The 9,036-nt window shown below is 45.2% G+C and overlaps 1 protein-coding gene across 1 annotated transcript in view; it reads right to left on the bottom strand.

Annotated features, from left to right (window-relative positions):
* The window catches only part of Ppfibp2 (PPFIA binding protein 2), a 159,478-nt gene that overhangs the window by 118,239 nt on the left and 32,203 nt on the right, over nucleotides 1–9,036 (bottom strand). The window contains 1 exon segment of the mRNA XM_031387777.1: nucleotides 115–211. Coding sequence (XP_031243637.1) covers nucleotides 115–178 — 64 coding nt within the window. The 5' untranslated portion in view covers nucleotides 179–211.

Raw genomic sequence — 9,036 nt, 5'->3', positions numbered from 1 at the left:
GTCCCTCACATTCCCGGTTCGTGGAAACCCACGCTAGTAGGAAGCTGCTGGTCGGCATCCTACAGGTTCTAAGACATGAAGGATAGGACATGAGTCAGAGGGACTCCAGCTTACCTGCAATGATCCCATCCATCTGCTCCAGGGCAGCTTCCAGCATATGACTAGCGTCAGAAGTCATGGCTCCTTTAATCTGCTTAGTCTCCTGCTGCTACTGAAAATTCAAATACAGAACAAAGGAGAAATTACAGAAGTTAGGTATTATACACGCAAGACCATGAAAGTGATCCACCAACAAAAGCGAAGGACTGCATACATTTCGTGTGTTCTGTCTGCTGAGTTTGGACATATACAAAGACCTCATGACAACTACATTAATGGTAATAAGTATAGCAACTTTAAAAGTTCCATCCATTCATTTTGGTGGTAAGTGCAGTTACCATGAATGAGATGGCTACTTTTCCCACAAATGCTTAAGCTTAGAACACTGTGTTCATTGTGTATACAACATATCTTCATTAAGAATCCAGGCCAGGGGCCAGCTAGATAGCTCAGCAGTTAAAAAGCAATACCTGCTTTTCCACAGGACTTGGGTTTGGTTCCCAGCACCCACATGGCAGCCTACAACTATCTGTAACTCCAGTTCCAGAGGATCCAATGCCTTTGTTTGGTTTCTGCAGGCACAGTATGCATGTGGTGCACAGACAAACATGCAGGCAAAACAACCATACACATAAAATAAAAATAAATAAAATCTTTTCTTGTTTGTTTTTAATTCCAGGCCAGGGCTAGCAAGGTAGCTTAGCAGGGAAAGGGATTGCTACATGAGCCAAATAACTTTAGTTCAATCCACAGAACAGTGTAGAGGTGGAAGGAAAGAATGGAGCCAAAAGTTTTCCTCTGACCTCTACACATATGCTGTGGCACACATACAAAATAATAATAATAATAATAATAATAATAATAATAATAATAATAATAATAATGGTGAGTATAATGATGGGAGGCAGGGAAGGGGAAAATCCTAGAAGTGTGTATTTAGTTTCCATTTTCTCCATAGCCTCACCGTCCTGGTAAGAATTCTCTTAAGCATTCAAGTTTTATAACAAAGAGCTACCAGTTTACCCAGAATCCCCTGTAGCAGCAAGAGAGTTGTTACACCTCTCTGTGCCGATAGTCACACCCCCAGATGCTTTAACAACCACTGGGAAGGCCCACTTGTAGCCATATGTGCCTCTTACCTACATAAAGTCCTTCCTTTGGATGTGTGTGGTCCTGGATGAAATGCTGCCACTGTCACTTTTCTTTCTCTAAATGACCAGTTCCCCCTACCCAGGAGTATCACATTTACAAAGACAGGGGGAGAATGCTGTTCCAAAAACACTGACACTATCTTACCCTCTTACCCAACAGCAATCTAGGCTAAACCCCAGTCAAGAACACATCCTAGGATGTACAGTCCAGCCACTTACTAATGTTCAATCTCTTTTCTCAGGGTCCATCACTAAGGATGACAGACTTCCTTCCCTTACTCCCATCCTTCCCATCCATGACAACTACTTCTATCTCTCGATGATTCTGCCTCTTAGAAAGGCGCTAAGGCTATGCTGCCCTCTTGCTGCCTCCTCTCATGTTTCCTGCTTCTCACCTCCCTGGATGACAGAGGAGGTCTTACAACAGCATTTGTCATCCTAAGAAGATACTGAGCTCATCTCTGTAAGCTGGGAGCAAGAGTCATCGTTTGTTTGCTCATTCAGCAAAGCCTACGCATGTACCTAATGTGCATCAGTACTCTAAATGACCCAGGCATGGTTCCCACGCCAGAGCAATGAAACAGATGGTTCTAAAGGTCTCCACTTGCTTCCCCTGGCCTGTGAAACCCCTGGAGGAAATTAGGCACCACACAAGAGATGGAATAGTTAAGGAATTTAAGACCACAAAGAACTAGGCTGAGTCCAAGGCCCCGCTCTACCATTTACTATTTATTTACTATGTGATCACTGAGCCTTAGAGTTTTCTCAACTGCAAATTGAGGACAACAGCATCTAACCCACAGGATTGGTGTCAGCACCAGAGGATCAGGAAAGTCACACTGAGTGCTCCTTGCATACTGATTTTGCTGTTTTTCTTTTAAAGTGGGGAAATGTCTCTGGACATATCTTTGCCAGACCAATTCACAAGACAAGATTTGAAGCTAAACTGCAGAGAGCCATGGAGGAAGACCCAGAGGGTGGTCTGGAGTCTGAGAGGGAAGCAAGCTTGGGTCAAGACAGACAAGGAGGTGACAGAAGCAGGGCTTGTTCAGTCATAGGGAACCTGAAGTTTGAAATACTTCCCTCCAAAACCATCTCACTGCTCCTACACAGGAAAATGATTGCAATCTTTCCCATGGCCTGTGGTAACAGGGCTGCCAGGCCAGCTTGGCACTGCTCTTTCTGCAGCACTGCTTCCAATCGGCTCCCCAAACACTCTAAGACCAGGTCCTACTCTGTGAGTTGCCACCTGCCAACCTCTTTACTGTTGAGTTTGCTCCCTAGCTTTCTACAGGGCTGCTTTACTCTCATTCTTAGGTCTCAGCTTCAAAGTACCCTCCCAGAGGGGCCTCTCTGAACACGTAAAGGATACGTGTGTGTGCGTGTGTGTGCGTGCATGTGTGCACATGCGTGTGTGTGTGCGCGCACGCAAGTGTGTGTGCGTTTGTGTGCGTGTGTGCACGAGTGTGTATGCGTGTGTATGTGTGTGCACATGTATGCGTGCAGTGTGCGTGTGTGTATGCACTTGCGTGCGTGTGTGTATGTGTGAGTGTGTGTGTGTGTGTGTGAAGTATATATACATGTAAAGTGCACCTACAATTCCTAAGTATCTTATCTCTATGTGTGCATTTCCCATCATGCCACTCTCCCAGTGAAACAAAAGACTCTGTCAACCCTTATTACCCCTGCTATCTCTGTGCCTTGCAGGGTGCAAGCTGTTTGTAAAGAAATACTTGTGGGAAAATAATGAATCCAGTAGCCATCATCCCCTGAACTCTGCCACACTTGGCACTAGGGAGGCGTTGATAACTGCTCCCATAGGCCACAAGGTTCCATTGGAAGAGACAAATTATGAACAAATACTTATGGCCTAATGTGAGGTGCACAGATAGAGGGGGGTAGGCAGCAGCACTGTGTCTTGAGAGATGAACAGGAGCTTTCTCAGAAGGTAAGGAGAAGAATGTTCTTCCAGGCAGAGGGGGCAGTGCACGAGGCAGGGAGGCATGGAAGGGCAGGACACCAGTTGGCTGAGGACAAAATAGCTGATGACATTACACAGGAGCAACCAGCTACTCTCAATGAGTCAAAGCCTTCCACAGACTCCCATAAGCACAGTCTGGGCGATTTAATAAGAGGAACCTGGGAATCACTACGTGGTGGCTCTGAATCCCAGCATGTAACAGAACAAACAATCTCAGTTGGAAAATGGAGTGCAGACTTTTAAGGAAAGAGTTCGTATTTCAGAAGACAGGCAGGCTCCACTGAACTGATGAGTCAAGGTTGGCCAAGGCTGAGGCCTCAGACCAGGGTGAAAACTGATAGGATCGGCTTGGTGTGGGGCAACCCCCAAGAGCCCATGATATGTACCTCACAACAGAGAGGCTTTAGAAGAACAACCTAGAATGTCTGCCCAGTGACAGACAATAGCAAGCGTGTGGACCCTGGGCACCCACAAAGAGAGGAACATGAGTCGAAGGTGTATCCTCGCCACAGCCCAGGAGCTACAGCAGAGACACGGGGAAGCTGCTCCAGGCAGAGCTGATGAGGATGAGCTCACTTCTAGTCCTGCTGGATTGGAGGTAACAGCAGGACATGTGAGTAATGATGGGTTCCTGCCAGCTGTCACAGAGCCACTGTGAGACATTATGGTGTCAGGTGTACGAGAGAGGCAATGTGCCACAGGAGCCTCCTCCCACTGTGTGGACACAGGGAATCTTACGAAATCAGGGAAGGCGAGAGGTCTCCAGCCATTCTCCCCCTTCCTAAGATAAATGGCACGTTAGCAGCAAATACACAACGGGGCAACCTTTGCCTCAAGAATCCTGGGCTAAAAACAACTTCACTTCTCTTGCACTCATGACATTAAATGTATATGGTTATCCTCCGCAAAATTTTCAATTTTCTGTGGACTGAAAGGGGTTCTGTTTCAATTTAATCTTAACATATATACCAGCAGTTTGTCTCAGATCACAAGCTGAAGGCTCAGTCCCACAAACTGTCCCCACCCCGGATGCTAGTGAAAAGTTCAGGCCTCTGAGCTGACTAGCTACAAAACAAGAAGTACACTACCAGGTTTGATAATACGCTAGACTGGCTCACAAAACTTAATATTTCACAAAGGGTTAAGTGTGGGGTTAAGTGTTCTAACCCATGGTGCTGGAAAGATGGCTCAGTAGTTAAGAGCACTTGCTGTTCTTTCAGAGACATGGGTTTAGTAACTCCAGTTCCAGGTTATCCAATGCCTCTTCTGTGCTTGGCAGGCTACTGAATATGCATGGTACACATATGCACTCAGGCACACATAGTATATATACATAAAAAATATATAACATCTATATAAACACACACACACATTTGAAGTTACTTTAACTCTTCAATCTCTCATAGTTGGTTGGTTCGCTTGGTCACTAGCCTTATTCTCTGGGAGTCACATAAACTTAAATATGATTGAAAGAGATTTATTATAAATAACAAAAGCTAGACTATGTATTCCTCTAGCCTTAGCAATACATCTAAGAGTCACTCTAAACCTCAAGAGTTTGGGGAGCCTTGTGTTAGGGAACAAGGGAAAATGACCACATACAACATTCATCAGACAACATCAGAGGTAAGTGTGCTAACTCACAACAGGCAATGATGAGCTCTGTGTCTTCCTTGTCTGGTCTGTTACTCCCCAAAGAGAGATGCCGTGTGACAAAACTTTTCCTGGGGAGATGTAACACACATACATGCATGCACGCACTCATGCACGCCACACGCATGCTGTACACACACAAGCATGCACACACGCAAGCACGCATGCACACACCCACACAGGCACACACATCTACTCATCCTAGATAGGGAACCCACGACAGACCAAAATACAGATATCACCAAAGTCCAACTTGGTGGACCAATAAGTTTTACTGTGGTTACTTACAGGAATATGGGTGGGGGGTTACTTCAGGAGCAGAAATGACTCAAAGACAGTTACATCACCAAGGCCCATCCTGGCATGAGTAACAGTTCACAAAAGCTGGGAAGCTGGAGCACACTGCAGAACTGCAGGCAGAACAATAGATTGGAGAGTATCCTTTCTAAGTGACTCTGGTATAAACGTCTTCCAGACAGCTTGGTTTGTTTCTGCTTCTAGGCAAGTGATGTGGTTTCAGTCTTCTTCACAGCTCAATTTGTCTCAGAGTCTTCTTTGCAGCTAGATTCTACTTACTCTGGCAGGGAAGAACCTGGTGAATCTGATCAATTTCAGGAACTTCCTGAAGCTGTTTTGAGTTGTTTGCCTTCCTGCTTAAGGAGGTCCTTGCAGGATGGAATGTTTTTAATCTCAGAGGAAACTGTTACACAACACTCCAACCCTTTCTCTAGCTCTTATATTCTCTTTGTTCCCTCTTCCACAATGGTCCCTGAGCCATAAGAGGGGACCCACTTAAGGCTAAGAAATAGGCCACCATGTCACAGTAGCAGCCACTGTTCTCAGCTTTACCAGTGGTTATGAGTTGAGCCTAATAGCAACAGTGACATCCATCTATCTAGAAAAGCCATATAAATTGCTTTCCTATTCGAACCTATAACCTCCCAACTGCAGGTTTTAGCTTATAGTGCCAGGCTTGAATTCCTTCTTGTGGAAAAGGCCTTAAATCCTACTGGAAGGCTGTTGGTCTTAACCACAACAGCCAAGCCACTATTGCATAAACAGGCACATCCTGGCTAGCATGTTGGTGTTTTATCACTCAGGGTCCATAGGCAAGCAGGAATGTTGGTGACAGCTCTCCACCAGCAGCCTACAAGGCCTCCTCTAACAATACAAAGCCATCCAGAAGACTGTGAGTTTCCAGTCCATGCCCAGCTTAATTTCTCCATCTCCTGTAGTCAAAGCATGCACGTGTGTTGTCTTCAGCAATAGGATCTTACTGTTTAGTTCTGACAAACCACCAGCAGCAGCAGTATTAGCTTTTATGATTTATGGGGCCTCAGGGGCTTTCCTGGCCAACAACACACAGGAAAGGGCCTTTTCCTGGCACTGGGATTTTTATTCAGTAATCTTACGGCCTCTGAAAGTGTCCTTTTCCACCCATATAGGGTACCTTTTGGATTTTAACTTTTTCTTTTTTTAGATTTGTTTATTTTATATACATGGGTATAATATAGCTGTCTTCAGACACAACAGAAGAGGACATTAGATCCCATTACGGATGGTTGTGAGCCACCATGTGGTTGCTGGGAATTGAACTCAGGACCTCTGGGAGAGAGCAGTCAGTTCTCTTAACCACTGAACCATCTCTCCAGCCCAGATTTTAACTCTTTAGCTATTGCTTTTAAAACCCAATTTTCCTTTTAATAAACCCAGCCCTGGTAGGATATAAGATGGAAGAACCTTGGTTGTCTCTTCAATGGCTTTCTAAATCTGCAAGGCTAGTACTATGTGTATAACAAAACCTTTTCCAGAGGCTGGGCAGGACAAGGTGACACCTGAACCACCACCTAACAAAGATGACCTTGCTAAAGCACTCTGAAAGTCTGCTGTTACCTGTTCTCAGCAAGTGCCAGGTGACCCCTCAAGTTCACAACTAAAAAGATACTAAAGCCAAGCATAAGCAAGGTCTAACACAGCACAGAAAGGTTCTATCCATTGTATCAATCCTCCACAGACCAAGGTTGGGTACAAAGCATGGATAGGAGGTACTAACTTTTAGCTCCTGTAATCCTCAGCCATTCTTTCTGAGCCATTGTGTTTCCATATCCTGGAGCTCCTCCATGAAGCCTCCCTACATTTCTCCAAACCTGCCTGACTTAATCTGCTCTGATCTACCATCCAGGGCCAAAGGGACTCATGGTCTTGTTCTCCCTGCTGTACCTGCTGGCACCCTGGGTCAGACAGGCCCTAGGTTGGTACTATAGCAGTTGCCTCCCCATTTGCCACACCTAGATGTTAGGGAAGTTGCCAAGTAGACAAAATCTCCACCCCTACCATAACCTTTCTTGAACTGTAACCTCCTTAGTCTGGAGTATAATTACCCACCCCTGGACAGGCTAATCAGCTTTACTTATATTCTTCTACGTGTGTGTGTTCTGTTAACTGTTCCCCAGGCTTTAAAGCCTTCAAGGAGCTCCTTTGAAGAACCCAAATTCTGCTTCTGTTTTATCTTTTGCTTATCTCCTCTAGTTTATTCTTTTACATCATGGACAGTCTTTACATGCTGCTCTAAGTCACTGAGACCTGCCAAAGCCTTTCCTACTTTTTAAAGATCTTGCCTCACCAACAAGCTCACCAAAGCCACTAGAACTCCATGCCAGCCCGTTAACTCCTCTGTAAATGTGGTTCTATCAGACAGGCTAAACTTGATTCAAGCTGGATTCAAGCCCAAATTCTCTTACCCCTAGTTCCCACAATAGCATCTGCCCTTCCATGATCCCCAGTTCCTAACATTTATGGGGACCTGATGGCGATACACAAGTGCTCCTAACGGCTTTGATAAGCCAATCCTTCAGCGGCTGATTTCCCTCACACCCTCTCAAGTTATGCAGCCTTTGTCTTAAGGAGGGATGGACAGTTCCATGACTCAGATTTTCTGCCTCCACAGCAGTCAGACTGATCCCATCCACTCCCATGTCCCACACTCTCAATGACAGAATCTCCCCTTGCTTGTCTGAAAGTCGCCCCAGATTCCAGCAGTTCCAAGTGCTGAGTATTACCTGATCACCTTAGTTTGTACCAGACCATTGTTAAGACCTCCATTTTTATGTTGGATCACAGGTTTTCCGTCCTTTCCTACTAAAGGTCAGACCCTCAGAGTATCTTCTATTGCTTTTACCATGGTGTCTTCTTCCTCCCTCAATCTTTTCATGTATTCCAAGGTCTTGGGCCCCAGGAAGGACTTCCGAGCATGGATCTAACTTCTACTCTCTTTTCCTTCAGAGTCTTCTTGGCATCTCAGCCAGTCTTATTGACAGCGAGGCTCCCCTGAAGGTCTTCTTTGCAGCTTGGTTCTACCTACTTTGGCAAGGAGGGCCTTCTTGAATCTGGTCAGTTTCAGGGTCTTCCTGAAGCTATTTTGAGCTATTTATCTTCCTACTTAAGAAGATTCCTGCAGTATGAAATGCTTAAGTCTAGGAAGAAACTGTTAGAAAACAAGAGGTAACATTTCCCTCAGCAGTGAGGTTCACTGGAGATATGTAGATACTGTATAGGAAGCTCCAGAAGCAAAATATTGCAGACAGAATGAGAGAGAAGAAAGTAGGCAATGCGTCCAAATGACACACCAACAGACAGAGGCCAGGAAAGAGACAGCCAGAATGCAAGGCCAAAGAGGAACTTGGGTGGCCTGTAAGCAGTTAGTGAGAAATGGAACAAGCCACTTTCCCTACCAATGGCAAAGATGTACTTGTTTTTACTATTTGGTAGAGTGGCTTACCCATTCTAAAACAGCAATATACTAATTACAGCAGACAATGGGGATCAATGAGGTGGTGTGGAAACTCTAGCTTAGGAAGGAGAAACAGTACAGAAAGGGCACTGCTCTCAACATGCCCAAAACAGTGACCTTAGTTTTAATGGACACAGTTAAATCATATCATCTCAAACTTAACACAGCCCCGCACTTGGCCCAGGTGAGTAGACGTGCGTCTGACACCAAGAAAGAGGTTTATCCTTGATCACAACGATAAGGTAGAGCATTCTGTTCAAGAAAGGGCATGGTCCACGCATTTGCCTTTCTCTGCACTCATAGGTCTCTATGAATGACATCTTCTCTGTGAGGATGACTAAGCCTGAAGCTCCTGCTAAGGC

The sequence above is a fragment of the Mastomys coucha genome, unplaced genomic scaffold (assembly GCF_008632895.1).
Source record: "Mastomys coucha isolate ucsf_1 unplaced genomic scaffold, UCSF_Mcou_1 pScaffold21, whole genome shotgun sequence".
Lineage (NCBI taxonomy): Eukaryota > Metazoa > Chordata > Mammalia > Rodentia > Muridae > Mastomys > Mastomys coucha.
Note: the sequence above shows the minus strand (reverse complement) of the source record. Positions and strands in the feature narration are given on the sequence as shown.